Here is a 23,602-nt window from a genome sequence, read left to right as displayed (position 1 = left end):
GACTTCGAGTTGTCGCCATAGAAATTGTCGCGTACCTTTTCCGGCGTTATCGGCAGCCTAGTGAAATAATTAGAGTTTATAATCAAATTTGTACGGCTTCAAAATGTTTTCTTCAGAAACTGAAGTCCAAAACATTGAGCCAGATCCCACAAACAATGTTTTAGTAATTTATCCCACGACATGTAGAGTTTGCTTAAAGAACTCCGACGACTTGTCTTCGATATTTGGACCATCGAAGCAAGACGGTGTTATTCTTAGTGAAAAAATAAACTATTGTGTCGATATACAAGTGTACGAAAACGACGGACTTCCCGAGAAAATATGCAACTATTGCGAGGACGAGCTCAATCTGTCCATGACTTTCAAAAAGAAATGTTTGGAGTCTAATAATATTTTGTGTATGATAAAGAATTTTAAGTGCAATGTCAAAGTTGAAACCGAAGACCCGACGCCGAAGGATGAGGACGCGGATTCCATGCGGAGTTATCGCGACGACGAGAGCAAAGGGACGCAGTCGGGTGTTAAAAAGACTAAGAAAATTGCCAAAAAAGAAAAAAAGAAGGAATCTCTCGATTCCGACACCAAGCCTATTGACGTCAAGAAACGGACGTACATCACTATGAAGGGACGGCGCAGAAAGCTGGACGATTTCACTAGAACGAATTACGACATTGTCGAGGACGGATACAAATGCAAGATGTGCGGGAAGCTTATAACTGGCCGGGCGGCCATGAAGAGCCATTTCAAGAGCCACTCCGGTCCCATGTCATGTTCTGAATGTAATAAAGACTTCACGAGCAAGCAGCTGTGGGCGAAACATTACAAGAAGGTATATATTTGCACGATTCTGATTAACCCACATTCCAATACTATTTCTGACACTGTTTACAAACAACCGTTTTTTTTCTCTTGTGTGGCTATGTCACTTAGAATACATGAAATATCTCTCATTTTTTAAAATACCGGAGTCGTGTTTTGCTATAACAAGTCTACGTTATATTGCTAATTTTACAAATTATGTAAAGAAGATAATAAACGGTATATTTGTCGCCATCAAACAGGCGCGTGCGGTCAATATTATCAGTAGGGAAGCTCAAAAAAATAATCATGTTCTTACTTTTAGTAGGTATGATAGTTTAGATAAAGGTAGATATTTAATTAAAATCAATATGGCATAGAATCACCTTTGTAAAGTGCGATTGAGGTATTATATTACGAAAATGATGCTGTATAAGTTTTTCATGATAGTAATAATAGTTGATCATATATCAATTAACGCGTCACAGGAGCACGTGCGTCTAGCGGTGAAGCTGTAAACATTAGGACAGTACCCAAAACTCGAGACGTTCTTGAATTTTGGCCGAATTTCAATAATACGCTATAAACGTCATACTATACAAATTACAACAGGGATGGAGAATACCTTAAATAAGGTATTATGGAAGTCTAGGCATTTACAGGGCTTATGACCTGTCATTGGCTGGTTTAAGTGGCCACTTTACACACTGTGTAACATCCCTGTTGTGATTTGTTAATCTTAATGACTCAAGGGAGTGAAATCCAGTCTTTTGTCTACAAACATTTGGATGGTTTAAGTGGCCACTTTACACACTGTAACATTCACCATTTTTCCTATGTTTGAACATCCATATTTCTTCAATTCTTCCACTTGTTGATTTTAGTGAAGATAAAGAGCTGTAACCTTTATTGTTGCGAAGAGATTCATCTGACTGAATTATTTCACATACTAGGCAACGCCTGAAAACAATTTTCCAATTTTTAAACTTCTTCTTGGACCAGTTGGTTTCATTACAATATTTGAGTTTGTCCAAATGTTTGTAGACAAAAGACTGGATTTCACCCCCTCGGGAGTCATTAAGATTAACAAATTACAACAGGGATGGAGAATACCTTAAATAAGGGATTATGGAAGTCTAGACATTTACAGGGCTTATGACCTGTCATTGGCTGGTTTAAGTGGCCACTTTACACACTGTGTAACATCCCTGTTGTGATTTGTTAATCTTAATGACTCAAGGGAGTGAAATCCAGTCTTTTGTCTACAAACATTTGGACAAACTCAAATATTGTAAGTTATACTATACGTTATTAAAAGTCGTTTATTCTTTGCATTACACGAGTTCGATGCTTTTATCTCTACAAGTCTCAGAACAATATGACAACGTTATGAATCCTAATGCGCGTGCGCAGAAATTCGAACATCTATAATAGGACTGGACTTAAAATCAAGAGTAGTATCCAGATTCCAGCGTATCTAACCAACACTATCAAGGCCAAGGTGCCTTGACATTCAGTATAGGAAATACGCATACGTTGGTCGGAATGTATTTAATTTACTTATTTTATTTTTATCATAAAAACAAAACACATAGAATTTATACAATGGTTTCAATATGTCAGTAGAAATAATAATAATAATAATCATGGTTTATTAACAAAAAATTACAATTTCTTTATCTACTACATACATACTTAGGTAATAGATTTCTCTGGATTATGTCTAGTCTGCCTGTTTAGGTACAACCTGTTTTAAGGCAGACATTTTTATGCAAAAATAAACAATGCAACGACTACCTACTAATTTATTATATAAATAAAACACGAGTGATACTTTAATCCACAAATTTGGAATATCCAGTGACCGGTTTCATCGCTTTCGCGACATCTTCGAGACTGGTATCTTTATTAAAAAGTTAAATGTATTTATACAGAACAGAGCTAAGGATAGATAATTTAAAGTTATATGTAAGTAAATGAAATAAAGTTATTTTTATCTTAAGGATTATTATCAACAAATTTTCTTTGGGTTAACTAATGAATTGAAATAATGCTATTTTAATGAGTTTAAGTTTTTTATTTTATTTTTGGTGTCCCACCCTTCGTGAGTGTGGTTTTGTAAATAATGATTTCTGAAAAACAAAGGGTAAAAAGTCATTAGTAAAATTATATTACAATGGGTAAAGTAATAGAGTATCACTCGTGTTTTATTTATATAATAAATTACAATGAACTTCCATCAAGAATTTTCACTTACAAACTTAAATGTTTTAGATAACGACTACCTACTAGTTAATTTGTTATAGAGTATACAATATTTAAATATACCATTTATTATTTTAGAATGTTTTTGAGTAAGTTTTCCGATTTTCTCTACCTAAATCCAGTAACCATTTTTTACAAATTGATTTAATTGAATTCGGGTCATAGTTTTATAATGCTCGGGTAACATATTGAATATTTGGGGGCCAAGAAACCTGAAATTTCTTTGTCCGAATTCAAAGTTTGCGGTAGACCCCATGACCCATCCTTTAGTTGACTTCTGGTAGTGTGGGAGTGTTCCTTTTGGGATTTGGTAGAATAATTTGCTTTCACAAACATAATTATTCTAGATATATATAATTGTCTTATATCTAATATATCGAATTCCTCGAACAACTTGATGCTGGGGTACCTGAAGGGCTTTTCAAAAATTATTTTAATAATAGAGTAAGACCGAGAAAGACATGGCATGACCAAATCCAACAAATACTTGAAGATACTTGAATACTTGACATCTCAAAAGTCGGAATAATCGGCGCGCGTGCATGAGAAGATTTATGAATGGAGAGGAAGCGAGATCTGTATGCAAAAATAGAGCGATGTGGAATTCTATCCTTTCTGCCTACCTACTCTGCTTACCATAAGCGGTGAAACGGCGTTATGGTTTGTTTTGTATGTTAGTATTTTTTCATTTTTTCCACATTTTTAATTATTGATTTTCTAGAACATACAGGGTGTTCATTAAACCCTGTCACATTCAAAACCACGATGATCAGTATGAGCAAGAAGACATATTGGCACATTAAAATATTTTTTTAGAACTAATAAAATTTAAAAAAATAAAATATCAATAAAAGCAAATGGTTGCTTACTTCTGCAGGGGAGAAACGAGGAGGGGGGGGGAGTCTGATACTGCGCCGCATTCCCCTTACTTCTCCCCCGCAGAAGTAAGCAACCTCTTGTTTTTTTAAATATTTTATTAAAAAAAAAAAAACTTTGTTCTAATTTTTTTTTTAATTATGCTTATATGTCTTCTTGCCCATACTGATCATCGTGGTTTCGGGTGTGACAGGGTTTAAAGAACACCCTGTATATTCATTCTAATATATCTATTTTGCTAAAGCAATTCTAAACCATTTATTGACTTGATTAATTTATTTTAAATCTATCAGTTTAATCACTTGAAAACTCAAATTTTAATTTTATATTGTACAATCCATATTTATTTTATATTTTCTCGATGCACCAAAAAGATGCTAATATAAATTTTTATTCATAATTTAATCTGTTTTCGTTAAAATAATATTCCTGGTTCCCAAAAAAATTCATACTAATCACTTTAATTTCTTTTTAAACAATTCTTTTACTGTAATTTATAAATTCCCCGAGTATCTTATCTCTTGATTGTGCTACGTTGGTGAATAGAAAATGTGTGGTCCACTCTAATCTTATTTATTAATTAAATTAATCATTGCATTAATCAAATCACAATATATAATCGAGCATCCGGTGTCGCAGGTCCACTGCTCTTATACGGAGGTCTGCTCCGAGTGCGGGCGAGCCTTCAAGCACCAGGACCACCTGAAGGCGCACATGAAGGTGCACTCCATGGCGCGGCCCTTCGAGTGCCAGTACTGCGGCAAGGGCTTCCGCAGCAAGAACAACATGCAGATGCACGTGCGCAGTCACCTCAACCTGCGCGAGTACTCCTGTGAGATGTGCGGCGTAGCCTATGTCACACCCAGCGCGCTCAGGTAACCTTTACACTCGATTATATTCACAAACGTTTTTTTTAATCTTTTTTTTAAGGCCGTAACATAATATGAAGTTGCTGATTTTGTAAGTGAGAATTAAAACAATATTTTTAATGCAAAAAAATATTTGTTCCTTCAATTCACTAAAATCAACAAATGGAAGAATTAAAGAAATATGGATATTCGAACATAGGCAAAATGGTGAATGTTACACAGTGTGTAAAGTGGTCATAAGCCCTGTAAATGCTTAGACTTCCATATTCCCTTATTTAAGGTAATCTCTATCCCTGTTGTAATTTGTTATTCTAATCTTTTATCCCAATCTTTCATCCCTCATAACGCTTTGGGAATGAAATCATTATTATTTAATTTAACTCTCTCTCATATGATATTTTTACATACTCGTACATATTTTAAATCTGTTCATTAGTTTGTTTACGAAAAGTATACTATAGTCGTGAAAAACTTTAATTGGACTCATACATTATATTAATACGAATTGTTTATAAATTTTCTGCTGTTTTTCCAAATAATTAAATAAAAATTTTAATTTTAAAAAACATTTAAAAACGTATTTAATTCAAGTTAGCACCCAAAGAATCTATATTTTATTTTGTTTAAGTTCAGTGATTTTTTTTTTTTTTAAAAAAAAGACTACTGAAAATTTAAAAAAATATATTTTTGTGTATTGCATTATCATAGCTACGGTTTTTTCAAGTTACATTATATCTAATTTTTTAAATTATTGTTTCATTTTTCAATTTGTCAACTTTGCAGAAGCAAAAGAGATGAAACGTAAAATTCACTCCAAGTTCAGTTTGTAACACAAACATTGGACATACTCAAAATATTATTAAAGAAAATTTCTGTGTGTTTGTTATGTTGTTAAAAAAAGTTTTTATTTAATAAATAAAATATTAATGGAGCAATTTATTCTTTTTTATTTGCGCAGATACCACATGATGACGCACAGTGGCGTGAAGCCTCTCATGTGCACGTACTGCGACTACCGCACAGACAAGAGCAGTACACTCACGCGCCACATCCGCAAGCACACGGGAGAGAAGCCCTTCACGTGTTCCTTCCTCGGCTGCAACAAGTCCTTCGCCGCGGGCAACGAGCTCACCCGCCACTGCCTCTCCCACACGGGGGAAAAGCGCCACGCCTGCGAAAAGTGCTACAAAACCTTCCGACGCGCCGACGCCTACCGCAAACACATGATGAAGAAACACAAAGTTCAGAACTTCCAGATCGTCCGGAAGACCCGGCTCATCTTGGAAGACGTCGTCGAGAGTCTCCACACTAGCGGGCAATCCGCTTCCGACAACCTCAATGCCGCCGTCACTGCCGGCTCCATGAACGCCATCACCAACATCGGCGTCAACAACATTACTCTGAACAACATCAGCGGGAACAACATCGGCATCGTCAACATGGGAGGGACCGACGTCGTGATCGCTGACGGCGACATGACCATACCCGGAATGTCCAACGCCGCCACCAGCACGAAAGAACTGGAAGATATTGTGAAAAGAGAAAAGAAACTCATTAAGAATGAAAAAAAAGAATTCAAATCCATTTAAAATTTATCGACCCCCCTCGAGGGGTGCCTACTTTAAATCTTTGATCAAAAAAATTTTGTGATTCGAAAAAGTGTCTATGGATTCCAAATTTAAAAGGAAGTGACTTTTAAAGAAATATATGAACATTCTCTTGTTTTTTTTTTCAAATTGTGTTTAGAAAAATATACTATTTGGTGATGTTAAGGAGGGGAGAAAAATGCCTATAAATCAGTTTTATATTCTAGAATATAAGTCTTAGTGCAGTATTTCATATTATTAAAAGTTAATTGTAAAAAAACGAAAATATGTCGGAACATTGGTAAGTTTTTAGCATAATATGTTAGTATTGTGTTTTATTCAAATTGAATTTTAAGTTTTAATTTAAAACGCAAACTCCGAGTAAGTAATCAAGTATTTGGTTTGAACCAACATTAGTTTATCAATATATGTTGTAATTTTCCAATTCCGTTTGTATAAATTAGGTCAAGTGCAATGAAATCAGGTAATTATAAGATTCACAGTATGTTAGGTTTGTGGGCTTTTTTAGTTTGACGAATCTGGAACATGATTTAGGTTTTTATTGAAATTTGTCTACCGGGGATTTCATAACCGCTGACGTGTCGTTGGGTAAATGCCGAAATCACAAATTTCCAATGATAATGTTTTGAGATGGATTTTACGGGTGTTTGGTAGAGAGTAGAACCAAAAAAAAGTTAGGAGCCATTCGGAACTAATTTGTCATTGTGACCCGTCACAAATTATTGCGTTTTTTTTTGTTTTTTGTTGCCATTTTCCCAGATCTTGCGCATTTAATTTTTAAAAAGTCTATAGCTGTATTGGCCTCAAATAAAGGAGATCATCTAGATTGGGCTAATTTTTATTTTGCCCGCCAACAAATATAAACGCATTATTTAAATAGAACTCGACATTATAAACATTTTTTATTACTTTACCAAAGTTCTAAGTCAATTCTCTGAGGTTATATTTAGTTTTGAATATTTAGCCTCAAAGTATCACTCAGCATAGATGTAAAGCAGTTTGGTTTTGTCAAAAGTGTTAAATAAAGGGGTGTAATGGTATAGTCCTTAAAATATAGCTTGATTAAAATGACAGCTGTTAAACTAATGTCAATAGTGATGGAAAATTACTGATCACTGATCATGTACCGATCAAATCGATTTTATCCGTTTTTTCATGTTAACATGAAACTCTGTTTCCGAAAATTGATATAAAAACGCAAAAACAAGTCTATTATAGTGTGTAATAATAAAAAATAAGACATTTATACTTTTTTTGTGATGATTTTTTATTTTTATTTGATCAATTTACATTGATCAATTTGTCCCATCTCTAATGTTTTTTGCAAAATGATGTAACCTTGTAAGAACGTCATTAATAATTAGGTTTTTTTTTTTTATTTAGTTTTAAACTGATTTTATATATTTATGATGATTTATGTGTCTATGTATTTAAAAAAAAATTGAAATGCCAGATACGAATGATTTTTCGTGTGTCAATACAAATCACTCCTTAGACGTTACTACAAAGTTATATGGTCACTTATGCTGAAAACTGTCTTTCTAATCAAGCTATATTTTTAGGACTATAGTAAATTGCGTTTTGGTCTCACATGCATTATAAAAGGCTCAGGAGAAAAATAAAACAAAAAATAAAAATAATCACTGTATTAAATATTTTAATGTCATCCTCTTTAAATCTCCTAATTTAACAAACATATCTACTAACTTGATAAAATAATCTTGACTTAGAACTTTAGTCTGATAATAAAAAGGGTTTATTTTGTTATACTCTATTATAATATTAATTTTAATTTAGATGGCCGGTACATTCAAAATTTGCCCAAAAATTTATGGAGGCTCCTTTGTTTGCCTTAATTGATTTACCATTGTAATGAAGCAAAAATTTAGTGCAGGTAACCATTTGAAAAAAATATACAAGGAGACGAAAGTATTTTTACTTTCTACAAAAATGTTGCTTTGAACCAGGGTAGTTAGACTAGTAATTAGTTAGTTATAGTTGGGCCAATTTAATAGGTCACATTTGACATTGGTCGGTTTTAGCTTCATGGTGAGGTGACCTGCTTAAAAACATCGATTAAAGTGAATGATTCAATTCGGACTTTAAACATAATATGTGTGAATTGAATTCAGTTACTATGAAAAAGTACTTATAGGTACTGTAATTTTATTTTAAAAATCATAAGTCGAATCCCTGTCCCATTATTATTTTCTATCGTAAATTTAAGGAACAAAATTAGATAAATACATAATTTAACAAAATTATCAACATTCGATTTTTCTGGGTAATATCCCTAGTGTTTAAAAAGAAAAAGGGTTCACTGCTGCAACATTGTAACAACGTTTAGAACAGAAAAAGTTTATGTTATGTTTAGAATGGTTTATTAGTGAAAGTAAATCGTAAAATTACCTTCTCTTGTCATTATTACAATAAATATGTAATCGTCATTGAAAAAAAAAAGAGCAATTGTGCAGCTCTAAATTCGAAAAATAAATAATAGGTTATGTTGATGAAGTGTCAAATGTGACCTATTAATTTTGGCCCTACTGTATTTGTTATTAGCATAGTTATGCTAATATCAATGAAATTTCTTTACTGGAGATACCATTGTGAAGTATTATCCTTAATCTGAACCTTTGTTTCGAGATTTTGTATTGCATGTAGGGATGCTGTTCGATACGCATGCATTAAAGAAGCTTTTTTCAAAAGAATTTGAACATGTTGATCAGTTTAGATTTTATTTTAACCTAGCCGGACCGGAGGGGGGGTTTCAAATCCCCCATAAACCGATTTTAATTCGATAACTTGAGTATTATTAAAGCTATTTGCCGTATATTTTTTGTAATCATGAAATTATTAGAAAGAAGCTTTTTCCTGTTTTTGTTTTTAAAAAAATTAAAACGAAAAAGACGTAAATAATACAATGGTCGATTTCACTTTACGCACATTGGCAAACTAACAAAAATGAATAAAATACGCGAATGAGTAAAATATGAGTAAATTATTGCACGGTCATAAACACTTCCAACGTTTTATTCTCATGACGCCATATACAAATAGTCGTTTGGTCCCCCCGTTCGGATCATCTGTAATTTTTGGATGCTTAGTGATGGAAAGGTGAATGGACGCAAAGATCATGTTTATGTTTTTTCTATCCCTTTTTCATACTTTGGTAATATTTTTTTTTTTAAACAATTATCTGCACCAATTTAGCTATTTATTAATTTTGTTACTACTTAGGCAAACGAAATTTACTTAGATCATCAGCGAGCCTTATTTATTTTTTTATTAAATGCACAAGACTGAAATATGGGAAAATGACAACAAAAACACAAAAAAAACAAACACAATAATTGGTGATGGGCCACTAGAGCCAATTTGTTCCGAATGACCCTCTCTATCCACTATTTTTTCTTCCTTCTTTCACCCGTATAGTTAGCTCGCATTTTGCACTCTCTGAAACCTGCCGGAAAGTGATAGATATTTTTTGTTTCTTATTTGAAAATATATTTTATTTCACTTGTTAAACTGTGCTTGTTTTGTTAATCATCAATATTTCCATATTAGCACTGCTTCGATACTCTAATTGGTAAGATGATCAATCTTACGCTTCAGGTGTTAGTTAGAAAACTATGAAATATTGCAGTAAAAAACCATCTACCAAATAATGGGATTTGAACCCGGGACCTCAGGCATTGTAGGCGAATGCACAAACCACTAGACCACGGTGCAGTTTTGTATTTACAATACTTTATTTAAACAATTTTATGTACGTGTGATATGCAGTGGTAGGGTATTTTACAAATAGGTTTTTGAGCATAGTTTTTCTGTCACTCTCTCGCAGATATTGATTATGCCTAACTAAAATCGACATTTTGTTGTCCTATTTTCCGCTCCTCGAAACTGAACCAATTCTGTTGTTTTTTTTTTTAGAAAGAGTTAAAATGAAATTTTTTGTTTACCTTTTGCGTTTTCCAATAATAATTATCATGTTTTTATAAGAACAGTTTTATGTAAATAATATACATTTTAAAATTCCAAATTGCAATAATCAAATGAAAAGGGGAACTTTAATGTTAACCAAAATTCTATTTACAGAATACAAACGTTTCATTGTTTGATGAAACTGCTCTAGAATTATCGAAATAGGCTAAATTTCTTATTTTTTAGATGCATGTTTTATCGTCATTCTTTTTTGTTTCCCACTGGTTATTTTGCCAATTGTAAACGTACGTAAACACAGTTTAACAAGTCGTCATTTAAGATCCAAAACATTTTTCAAATGAAATGAAAAATATCTACATTTTTCAAATCAAATGAAAAATATCTACATTTTTTCAAATCAAATGAAAAATATCTACATTTTTCAAAACATTTGTCAAATGGAATGAAAAATATCCACATTTTTCAAAACATTTGTAAAATGGAATGAAGAATATCGACATTTTTCTTTTTTAAATTTACTGAGAAAACTTACGACATCTCCACAAGTTGTAAATAACTATTAAAAAATGGGAATTAATTTGTGGTTGAATGGGAAACTTCCGTTCTCTGATCTGGGAATCAGCGACACTAGCCACAGAGCCATAACCCGGCACTTTCACTACACCACCGGGTGGATATTAAATTATACAGCTAACAAAACTCTAGACTTCCTCATGCATATGAGAAAATATATTTTTTAATGAATATATTGATCTGTTTTGTGAGACTACAAGAATCTTTTGATTTTAGCTCATACAACTGTTGGTTCTTATTATACATATTGTTTATTAATTAGTTCACATCTCATCAAAATGATTAATCCACTGTAAACTTTGTATTTTTACGCTGTGGCGTGTGTGTGCACAAGTTTAATATGATATTAATTAAAACACAAGTTTCTGGTATTCAGAATTAAAGGGCTATAATGCAAAACGCACTATTTCTAAAATTAACAATATTGTATCTGTACGTCAGAGTTATAATCACTTTTCGCTAGATTACAGATTAGTATCTTTTTTCTCTATCTGGTGGTACACAATATATGCTAGATATAATAAAAAGAATAAAATCGTTTTAGATCTGATTTTTATAATTACAGTTATCGGAAGCATACACAATATTTAAATTGCAAATTTAGCTAATTCTCAGTCATATTAATCCATACATATCATTTGAAGGTATATAAATCTTTGTCCTAGCTTTAATATTCTTTATTTGTATTTTATTTTAATTTTGTCTGTATATACATACATAAGGTTATGTGTTTGCCATTTTTTTAATAGATTAAGTCCGTTAATAAATAAATAAATTTTAAAAATATTTTTATATTACAAACAAAAGAAATTAAAAATTAAATTTGGTCTTAAAAATAGTTTTTTGCTTCTGAAAAAACAACAAATGGCGCATAGGATAGTATATCTCTGACGGAGATACATATTTAGACGGGTTAATTTAAAGCTAAGAAATATACTTGCATTATTAGTTTTACAATAAAAACTGTTCATTTACTCCATTTTTCAACGTAAAAACCACACTTTGATGCAGGGCTGTCCAAACCACACACGATCTCGTGTCAATCCAAATAACTAAATAGATTGGAGGGCTGCAGAAAAACACTTAATTTTTTTAAGAAAAAATAAAAATATGGGCATGTCAGCAAATTGATGAACAGTAGGGATGAGCTCGCATAACCGCAACTCTCGTCGCGTCGAAGCGTAAGCCCAATGGACGACGAGCATCGGCTTTCGGACCAATCACACTAAGCGCTGGTGCGGTTGACGTCACGCCCGTCTGACAAACAACGCAAACAAATACATAGTTCGGAATTCCCTTAATAATAGTGACAGAAAACTAGTTGTCACATGAATAAAAATTTCATTAATTTTTATGGGGAGCCATGAAAATAAAATAATGTATTACAAAATAAATTTTGTAAAAGGAAAATTTATGGTAGATCAAAAACACGTTGCGGGCCGTGCTTTGGACAGCCCTGCTTTAATGCAAAATGTACTATTTCCAGAAAATTAAGTACCCCTTTTAAAAAAAAGTAACTAATTTTATGCTACGACAAAGTTCATAAATTCCAAGGTAAATTTGAGATAAGGGATATTTTTTTTGTAAAACACACCATTTGTCTATGGTTCACATAACCTAATAGGTGTATGTTACAAATGACGCTCTTTCTTGTGTTTTTTTTTTGTATTTTTTAAGCGTCAAACTAGTTCAAAATGAGTCATCACAGTATCTGATGTAACCGATGACTCTGAATATTAAAACAAAGAAAATAATGAACTATTTTTATTTTTCATACATATTGATTTATTCTTAAATGCACTAGTTCTGCGACACAGACCATCCTTGCTAAAAAAAATATTTAAGTAACAAATTTCGAAAACTTTTCACGGAATACTAAATTTAAGAATCTGTTCAATGATTTTTGAATAATTTATCGGATTCTAGATATTTCAACTGTAGTATAATGCTTCCATCCACCTAACCGAATCAGTACCTAAGTACTATTCTGCATAATTATTTTGGTTTAGTTTATATTTCCACCTGACGAGGGGCAATTCTGAATACTCGAAACTTGTGTGGCATAAAAATACAAAGTGTTTTATTTATAATATATTTAAAATGTTATTTGCTGATACAATAAATAATATTACTAATTCACTCTGTACAATCATGTTTTTATATTATTGTAAATGAATAAACCTTGGTGTCCGTGTTACAACATTGATTCTATTTGAACACGACTATAATTTAGGAGAGGTCTTCATTATTATTATGTCATGAATAGTATTCTGTTTTTATAATATTAATTTTGTATGGCTCTTTGATGGCAAGAGTGCTTTCCTGTTTATCTGTAATCGTTAATATGAATAAATAGATCGCAGTACACACAAATGAAATGTATGCAAATATAAATATAAATCACTCAACAAAAATTAAAAAAACAAGAATAAAAATTTAAACATTAATTAAATTCTCGATTGATCATGTCATCGGTGTATTGATTTGCAAGCCGCTGCGTGCACCCGAGGAATTTGAGGAATAAAGAATACTATTATGACATAAAAAAAAATAGTTCTTCAAATTGAATAAACGTAAAACGAATAACATTGTTTATATTTTATAATAGTTTGCCATGAAGTGTTACAAAGTGAATGCGTCGTCGATCGATAATAAAATGTTTGTAAATAATTGAAGCAAAATACTCTAGATATTTTTGTAAAACCAATATAAATATTACTGTTGTGGTAAATTTTATTTCAACGCATCAACTTTATTTACGTTTATGATCATTAATGATGATTTACAGAGTAATATGCATCTTCTCTGGTTTCAATCCTCTAAGGTGGATCGGTTTGCAGGTAAGCTCTGCATCTCTTCTGCCACTCCGGTCGGTCCTGTGCGGCCCTCTTCAGGTCTTCCTATGACCCGCAGCTCATATCTTTATGGTATTCTCGGCGAGGGCTCCCCGTGTAGTTTTTTCTCTCAGACATCCCCCGTATTACGTCATGTAGGAGACACCGTGTCTGTTCCATCCGGCGTGTCTTTTGGATATGGTCTTGAGCAGGTGCCTCCCTCCTTCGATTCTAAGAACCCCGTCATTCGCGATGCGGTCCCACCCGTAAATTCCCGGAATTCTACGGGACCGCATCTACAAAGCCTCTAGATACACTTAAGTTGGCAAAAAGGGAGAGCGCTGTGATCTGTTTTAGTATCGACAGTTTAAAATATTTTCACTATTCCATGGTAATTCAGAATGAGAACACCATGAATATATTTTTAACTTAACTGTTTATTGAATTATTTTATATATCAGCATAATTAGTGGTAAAAAATAAGTTAAAACAATTAATGCTGTCAATGTGTTCAACTGCAAAGTAATTCATAAAAACATTACAAATGGTTTACACCCTAGAGTAATAACCCAATAGTCGCCCGTACGGGAAAAACCATTCTATGATTACTGACCACGAACTTAGCTACAGATTACAGCAATACAACGGGTCGTTGGTAGAATGGGTTGAGAATTGCAAGCGAAAACCGAAACTGAAAACCGAATAAAAAATGTGGAACGCTTTTGTTCTATGCAATAGAGCTTAAGAGCTTCTCTAGAGAATTATTACTCTGAGGTTTATGCAGTTATTAATTTGAGTATCTTGTTATTTAAAGTAACATTTAGGTGTACTGATTCTCATTAAAGAACTCTTGGCTCCTTTTCCTTTGGTACCGATTCTCTGAACCGAACGTTCAGATACACCTGTAGAATTAATAAAAAATAAACATTATAAATATTTGGCAAAGTATCCAAAATAAAATGCTTTTATTTGATTTAATCCTATTTTTATTTTTGAAATATACAACAGTGTATACTGTGACGCGTTTCGTCTCGTTAGGACATTATCAAACAGAGTTTGATAAAAAATTAAAGTATTTTAGTTTGGATGCCTTACCAAATTTTAATATGGAATTCTACCAATTATCTGCCTGCGCAATAAATTATAAATATGTTTTTTAATAATTACACTGATAAATTTTCTGGATATGACAATACTTTTTCAAATAGAAATAATGGTGTCCATTCTTCTTCACAAAAAGCTTTCACTTTGAGAATAGTCTCTCCTATACTGCTTTTTATTACTTGCATCCACTTTTTCAAATAGAAATAATGGTGTCCATTCTTCTTCACAAAAAGCCTTCACTTTGAGAATAGTCTCACGTATACTGCTTTTTATTACTTTGGGTGTATTGATAGTCTCAAATTATTTTCAAAACTAAAAAACACTGAAACCACACAGCAAGAACTTCATTGTGATAAGAATCTTTACAAATTTATTGATATTTATGCCACTGCTAACTGTCTGCTAATGTCATTTTGTGGAGGACTCAAGGATGCGTTAACAGCGAATTTATATTAATAAAACTATTTTTTTTCGCTTTGAACACCTCGACATGATTTTATTAAAGTGTATCTCTTGCGTATATTACAATTTTCTCTTTTGAGATTTTTTTATGTTTTTCTGGCTTGACTGTTTACTAAACATTGTTTTTATCTTATTTCAATTTATGTATATGTATTGGTTTTATTTAAATATTAAATTAGGTTAAGAATCTATGAATATCGGCAAATATTGCCCACCCCTTTTTTATTGCAAATATAACATGCCAGAAATCATTTTTTTTTAATGTATTCTAGGACACGAAAACATTTTATTGTAGGCCAGACTTCTTTAAAATTATAATATAATAATGAAATTCATTGAAAATTCACAAAACACCGCCTTTTTTTGCAAATTAGTTTGCCAATGGTATACACCCATTTGAAAAAAATCTAGAACTTCTCAAACTTCTTCAACTTACCTCAGTAAAAATGACACCACAAATTTGTACTCGTTTGTTTTATAGTTTTATGAAAGTGGAAATTTAAAAAACCCTAGTGGCGTCAAAATGACGCAAAAATGTTTTGGTTATATTATATTTGAAATTTCTTCTTTGATTGTTGTTTTTTTTAACACATTTCATATGAAAAAAATATATGATTTTTACTATTTCAAGCCACCGATCGCACCCCAAAGTATGTTTACTTGTATTTCTTATGCCCAATTACAATTTTTATGCAAATATGTATGCATAGTAGAATTTTTCTAAGAATGGTCCCTTGGCTGAAGAATATTATTTATTGAATGAATGAATAAATTCTATACTTCGTGGTTGATAGCGATGTGAACATTTTTGTTGCAACACTTAATCGATTTTATCCACTTATCGAAATACGAAAGGCACGGTTGATTAGATAGCCAGCTGTGAAACTGGCGTCACTGGTTCAATTCCCGCTCGCAATTCGTGAGCTAAAAGAAAAAATCCAAGAACTGTTTTTTCTCCATTTGCCTGGGTCTTAGTTGTTTTTTTCACAACTTCCTTCCATATCCTCTTTCCTAAAACTCGAAAAGCATTAAGACTTAGGAAATACATATTAAAGTCTCTGTTTTATTGTTATATCTCAAAATCAATTAAAAATATCTTCAAAGTCAAATACTCCATAGATGTAATTCTGAGTCTTTAGATTTACAAAACTAAAATTGACATTTTGTAGATTTCGTTTTAGAGTCGTCACATTTCTGAGTAGAACTGACGGGCGACTGTTTCCACTGTAATAATTATATTTTTCATTTAGCGTGGTTGAAAGATTCCATCCCCATATTTCCTTATCATGGCATTATGTGTTCACTCTATTTAACGATATCAATTGATTCTTATTTAAGTATTTTAGTATTAGATTTAAGTAAGGCAACTAATATCACTATACACATATAAATATCCTAACATACTCACCTTTTTTTATTTGATCAATCAAATACGCAATTATTAGCAATCTATTTTGTTAAAAAATATATTACTGAATAAAACAACTAATAAAATAAACGATAGTGGTTTTAAATAAAGTAAAATGTACAGTTAAGATATTCATTGATTAAATTATATTTTAATTTCTACAGAAATCTTTCTCGATGATTTTGGAGGGGCTACATTATAATTTTATCAGGGAACTGGTCAGATAATTATCAGTATTAAGGATGCTCATAATGGTAATATTCTATTGATCTACTGGTGATCAGTTATCGGAAAAAATATTATAGGTTATGTTAAAATAACTTGATTTTAAAACTGATAACAATGATCAATCAATTATCTGTGTTTCAAAGCCACTTATTGTTTTTCATGAATTTTTTATGGTACTGGATTACCAAATATTTTAACAACTGACATCTTCGTGTAATGTACAATAAATATTCCTCTTCAATTTCAAGAAGAAAAATATACTCCAGCAGAGTGGTTTTAGACTAGAATAACTTACCAAACATGGTGGTCTATTCCACTACAGTCGTCTAATGTGAAAACTGCTTGAATGATTTCTTAAATAAAGTACTAGTTATAGGCACTCCTGCAAAGGCTATTTGCCTCTTATCCAATAATCATATTATGTTCTTAAAATAAATAACAAATCCGGTTTTACGAACCACTATTTCAAATAATCGAAGCCTTATCCTTAGTTGTGATTTGATTTAATGATTTGAAAAAATCTACAAATTCAAATTAGTTTCTCTTTACAATCCTATTACCTTGAAATGACATTTACTGGGATAGTTTACTACTAAGTTTGTGTGAAACCACTAAAACATTATACTAACAGGCGTTCTGAAATCATTTACGATTTTTGTAAAACGTACACAGTGACATTGGTATTGGTAACCTAGCTTAAGAGCGCCGACAAGTATTTGAGATCTGCATCTGTTGACCCAAATGGAATATTTAATACCTCTAGAAATGTTTCGCAAGTATAACAATGAACATAACCTAATAAAAACAAGAGACAAATTATAGTCCTTAAAATATAGCTTGATTAGAATGGCAGCTGTCAAACTGATTTCATTAGTGATGGGAAATTACTGATCACTGATCAAATCGATTTTATCAGTTATTTCATGCAATCGTGAAACTCTTTTTCCGAAAATTGATATAAAAAACGCAAAAACAAGCCTATTATAGTGTGTTTAACACAATTATTCACCAAAAAATGAGACATTTATACTTTTTTCATGAACAACATCAAATGAATTTTTTTTTTATTCAATCAATTGATCAATTTGTCCATCTCTAACATTTTTGCAAAATGATGTAACCTTGTAAGAATGTCGTTAATAATTAGGTTTATTTTAGTTTTCTTTTAGTTTTAAAGCTGATTTTATATATTTATGTTTCAAGCAATGTATTAAAAAAATAAATTAACATGCCAGATACAAATGATTTTTCGTATGTCAATATAAATAACTCCTTTGACGTTACTACAAAGTTATGTCGTCACTTTTTCTGACAACTGTCATTCTAATCATGTTACATTTTAAGGACTATAGGGTCGACAGATATAGATTGCGCGCGCATATCTCAAATACCCAATTGACATTCTTTAGCTGACTTGCATCTAATAATGTTCTTTACTAAAATTATGAAATAGGAATATTTCGAAATGTTAAAAAACTTGGAATTTTACACCATAAATCATATGAAATCATAAATTTTTGAATGTCATGTTTATACATGTAATGTTTTTATTCATCACAAATATCGATACTATTTATATTTGATGCCTAAGTTATGAACTTCAATCAATAAAATAAAACAATTTTGGCTTTCATTCGAAGTTTATTACAGCCTAATTATTTTCAGCTGAGTTGAAATCGTTGTACGAATAAATTGGTAAAGAAATATCCTCACAACTTTAAAAGATACTCAAAAATACCCATATACAATGTACAGTGGAAAGTGTTCAATTTAAAATTTATATTTGGTTAGAAATACTGTAAATAAATATTTTGGATACTCTTTAAATGATTTTATTAATTTTAATAAAATATTATCTTTTATTCCCGAAATATTGTTTGTATTTTATATTATATAGTCCAATGATCTCTGCGTAGATGGAACTAATTTGAAAATCCTTTTATATGTATGTGTTTAATTATGTATGTTATTTTTTTGTACTAAATATTTTGTAACAAGATTAATGAATGGTTCGATTTTATGCTACATAAAACTATAAAAAAGATTTTTCTGAAATTATAAATATTTTCTACAAAGTAAAAAAATAATTTATTTACATATGGATTCTATTTTGTTTAAACACGCATAAAATGTTATTACCTTTAAATATTAAAAAAATTAAATGCTTTATTTTATATACATACATATGTAAAAGCAGATGTTTCAAAATGTTTCAATATTATTTTTAATTAATATACAGTTGTTTATTTCTGTGGGTACGTAAAAGTAGAACATGGGACATTTATACTTTTTTTCAATTTGATAATTCAGATTTTGTTGGATTTAAGTTGTAAATTTTGTAGTGTATTTCAATTACTTATACAATGGATTATTTCATTTAAAAAAAAAGTATTTACGTTGCAAATTAAAATCGCGCCTCGGCTGATTAGGATCTCGGACACCTAGAAGTGTTGTCCCTTTAAGTCTCACTTTTTTTGTTCGGGTAATCTAAATGTAATAAAGAACGAATGCTACAAAATTTATATTTAATATCTAGGTAAGAATATTGGTTAGTAAGTGAGTAAATATTATTGTGATGATAATAGTTGAAAAAATATATTCTCTCAGTTCAATTTTACAAAATAAATTGAGATAAATATTATTACAAATATAAAGAGATAATTATTATTCTATTCGAATATTAAATTTTAACTGACAAAAATGACCCTGATTTAGCGTTGATACCACAATAATAAGGCTCAAATTCCCGTGCGCGTAAAGTAAAGTATAAGGGACAGATGCAATCAATACATTCTTCGAGTATTAATAACAAAAGTTAACTCAGTAAAAATATTAAAACTTATAGTATTAGAAATCAAATACTGAAAATTCGTTTGAAAATGCCCTGAAACAATTGTCACGAAATTTTTGTTTTTATGTTGTTTTTATATTTGTAAAAATAAAATAAAGTGTTAAGTAAACTAAAATCAGTGTTTGATTTCTAATACTATAAGTTTAAATATGGAGGTCTACAAAATAAACACCGAATCAATCAATAAAAATATTAAATGCTGAGCAACAATAATGTAATGTGAATATGATATTGTTTATTATGTAATTTTTACGCATTTACATATTTATATTATATTTATGAGAAAACATCTTATGTTTTAAATATTGTATTTATTTTGAACAAAAATCAAACTGAAAAATGAACATTTTTGTATTGGTCTATCCGTAATAAACATTGTTGAGTGTTTAAACTATGATTTCCCCGCCTAGACTAAAAAGACATTTTGATACTAACTATTAGATAAAATAGAAATATTGTACCCCATAATAATAAGAGACCAGTGGCTTAACTAATGTGCAGCGTCTACTGCAAGAGAGATCAACTTAGTGTGTAATATGTATATGCTTATAAAGATATTCCAAATTATAGAAGAATTTTCACTAGAGAAAGCTTTTGCTTTCGATAAACACTAAATGTTATTTTAATTATAATCCTTGTAATATTAGACTTGCTTCGAATAAATCATATTTCAATCTAATGACTTATTTAATTTTCTTATCAATATACAACAATTTGTAAAAATAACTGTTGTCTCAATGTATGTGTTGCCCAGAATATATATGTTGTAAAGGGCTAATCACCGATGATATTGAAATACCCCGTGGGTGGTTTTTTTTATGAAAATGTTTTATTGAAATACGAAGACACGGTTCGGGCGAAGGCGGTGCACTTCGGAGAGAAATGACCGATTCATTGTCAGTACCGCGCTGAGAAATCGGGCTCTCACTGGCGTTCAAGTCCAATGAGAGCTCGGAGAAACAAGAAGAGTACCTGTCAAGTGGGTGGACAGTCAGGAGACGACTCGAGGCTGCCAACCTTATGCCGAAAAGGCCAGCTACTGGCTTGAAATTGACCCCAGCCCGCCGAGCGGCCTGACTTTGCTTCGCCAGAGAGCATGTTGATTGGACGTATGACGAATGTAGCTCTGTCCTCTTCTCAGACGAAAGCAGAGTATGCTTACATGGCAGCGATAGAAGAGGGCGAGTCTACAGGAGGCCTGGAGAACGTTTTGCAGAATGCTGCATTCAAGAAAATGTGGCTTTTGGAGGAGGTTCTACAATGGTGTGGGCCGGCATTTCAATAGAGGCAAATAGCGAACTGGTTTTTATTGAAACCGGCGGCCGGGCAGGGGGTTTGATGGCTAATCGATACGTCGAAGAGATTCTGGGGGACCATGTTGTTCCCTACGCCGATTTTATTGGAGAAAACTTCATCCTCATGGAGGATAACGCCCGCCCACATACTGCAGCTACCGTTCGGCAGCACTTAAAGGAGGTTGAGATTCAAACTATGGACTGGCCAGCGCGTAGCCCGGACTTAACCCTATTGAGCATTTGTGAGATGAACTCAAAAGAAAAATTCTGGCTAGAAATCCTGCACCAGCTACGAAATCCGAACTGCAAGCGGCACTCACTGAAGAAAAGGGTAGCATTCCCCAAGATGTAACAAAACTTATTAGGTCCATGAAGAACCGCCTAGAAGTAGTCATTCAGGCCAGGGAGGGTAACATTAAGTACTGAAAAGATATTTTTTTTATAAAATTGATGATTTTAATTTGCATTTTCATTGCAATGTTGACCAGATTTTTCTAGAGTTTAAGGCCCCTAATAGTAAATTGTGTTTTTACCATAAAAACATACGAATAATAATAAAGCTAAAATCAAGAACTTTCAGATTCTACAAACTAATACATAATATGAGCTTTAGATTTTACCCTAATCACTTTTGAACGCAAGCGTGCGGCTTGAGTCGTTTTTTTTGCTCACGACTGTCGATGGAACACAGTGACGCCCTGGTTCTCGGGTTCGGGATCCCAGATACAGACAGAGCCTGCCAGGATGTTGCCGCATTTCTGATGCCCAGAATGTATGAAAGAGTATGTCTTTATTAGTTCTATCTAGACTTATGTTTGTCGGATTCAAGATTGGATTGACAGAATTTTTTTAAATAATAGGATATGCTCCTGTGGATTCCGACTGCGAATCTGAGAAGGATAATGGAAAAAAAGATGGTGAGAGAGTAATACTTGCGGGAGATTTGAATGGGTGGGTGGGAACTCGAAGAGACGGGATGGAGTCAGCCCTAGACATGTTCGGGGATGGAAAACAGAATGATAATGGAAGAAGACTGCTAGAGGTATGTCTGGAATGGAATCTTTTTGTGTCAAATACATTCTTTGATCATAAGGAAATCCACCAGTACTGGTAAAAAAGTAGGAGAGAGGCAATGAAAGATCTATTTATCGACTATACAGTCAATCACTCTAGATTGAAGCCTGTGGCAGTTGATATGCGGGTGTGCAGAGGAGCCAAAACGGAATTGAACTGTCATTGTCTTTTGTATGCTGATGATGCCGTGCTTCTTTCTAACAACAAAGAGGAACTGCAATTCTTGGTGGCAAAAGTCTACAATGTATGGCAAGGGAAGCGATTTGCTGATTAATGTCGATAAATCAAATGTGATGATTTTTGAAAGAAATGAAAGTATGACTAGATGTGAAATCACTTTGAATGGGGTTATACTAAAACAGGTATCTGGGAAGTATGTTTACTAGGAATGGAATGACTGAGAAAGATATTGAAAGAAAGGCGAGTGCCAGGAACAGAGTAAGCGTACACTTAAATCAACCTTGGCAAATAAATGTCGCAAGAGGCAAAATTAGCAGTTCACAATGGAGTCCTGGTCCCGACCTTGATGTATGCGAGTGAAGTATGGACTTGGAGAAACAGGGATGAAAGTAGGCTGAATGCTGTCAAAATGCGATCTCTCAGGCGAATGTGTGGTAAAACTATGTACGATAGACGCACAAATGTCGAGATTCGTACATTATGTAAGGCTGAGATAAGCATTATCGACAAAACCTGGGTTTTGGGAAGGAACTCTGCGTTGGTTTGGACATGTAGAGCGAATGGACAGCGAAAGAAAGACTAAAAATATTTACAATGCGAATGTTGATGGATGCAGAAATAGAGGAAGACCGAGAAATACATGTCATGATTGAATCCAACAAATACTTGAAGATGGACATGTTAAGAGTCTGAATAACCGGCGCGCATGCATGAGAAGATGTATGAATGTAGAGGAAGCGAGATCTGTATGCAAAGATAGAGTGATGTGACGTTCTATCCTCTCTGCCCCTACCCTTACGGGGAAACGGCGTGATGGTTTGTTGTATAATTTGTTTATTAAAATCGTAATATGTATGTATTTTTTTGTAAAAATAAATATTTGCATTCTTATGATTTACACAAATATTAAATTTTGAGGGCCATTTTTAACGAGTTATAAATGACTCACTATTAGAAAATGGGAATCAAGTTGGGGTATAGTGGGATGACGAGATGTGGCCAAGAAAATACTTATTATATTTTTGGGATGAATATTTAACCTGGTTATTATATCTAAGAATAGTATATAAATATCACAACAGGCCAGGGGGCCCAATTACAGCGCAGGGCACCTAGGCTTAAGAAAAATCACAGTAATTTTTTATGATCTCACCAGGAATTGGAACCCGGAATCCTCAGCCATTCCACCACGGGGCCGCCTTGAAATATTGATGCAAGTAATATCGCCTCTTT

The 23,602-nt window shown here is 32.4% G+C and overlaps 1 protein-coding gene and 1 long non-coding RNA gene across 2 annotated transcripts; one reads left to right on the top strand and one right to left on the bottom strand.

The window, feature by feature from the left end:
- Window positions 1–20,499, top strand: LOC148272481 (uncharacterized). Its single transcript, XM_088239989.1, has 4 exons — window positions 1–829; window positions 4,579–4,814; window positions 5,767–6,695; window positions 18,635–20,499. The coding sequence occupies exons 1-3, from the start codon at window positions 104–106 to the stop codon at window positions 6,395–6,397; spliced, it is 1,593 nt and encodes a 530-aa protein (XP_088096115.1). The 5' UTR covers window positions 1–103; the 3' UTR covers window positions 6,398–6,695; window positions 18,635–20,499.
- LOC148272480 (uncharacterized) lies at window positions 6,250–23,595 on the bottom strand. The gene is made up of 2 exons (XR_015824827.1): window positions 23,523–23,595; window positions 6,250–6,328 (listed from the first exon to the last, which is right to left on the bottom strand). It is a non-coding gene; the product is annotated as an uncharacterized LOC148272480 (long non-coding RNA).
- Window positions 23,596–23,602: the final 7 nt, after the last annotated feature.

Source organism: Micrasema longulum, unplaced genomic scaffold (genome assembly GCF_059751315.1).
Source record: "Micrasema longulum isolate JH-2025_06_02 unplaced genomic scaffold, ASM5975131v1 h1tg002322l, whole genome shotgun sequence".
NCBI lineage: Eukaryota > Metazoa > Arthropoda > Insecta > Trichoptera > Brachycentridae > Micrasema > Micrasema longulum.
Note: the sequence above shows the minus strand (reverse complement) of the source record. Positions and strands in the feature narration are given on the sequence as shown.

Bases quoted from the DNA above. Each gene is read 5' to 3' on its own strand.
- LOC148272481 (XM_088239989.1), top strand. From the start codon at position 104: ATGTTTTCTTCAGAAACTGAAGTCCAAAACATTGAGCCAGATCCCACA. The intron at 830-4,578 runs GTATATATTTGC...CCGGTGTCGCAG, and splicing joins GGGCGAAACATTACAAGAAG to GTCCACTGCTCTTATACGGA. The intron at 4,815-5,766 runs GTAACCTTTACA...TTATTTGCGCAG, and splicing joins GTCACACCCAGCGCGCTCAG to ATACCACATGATGACGCACA.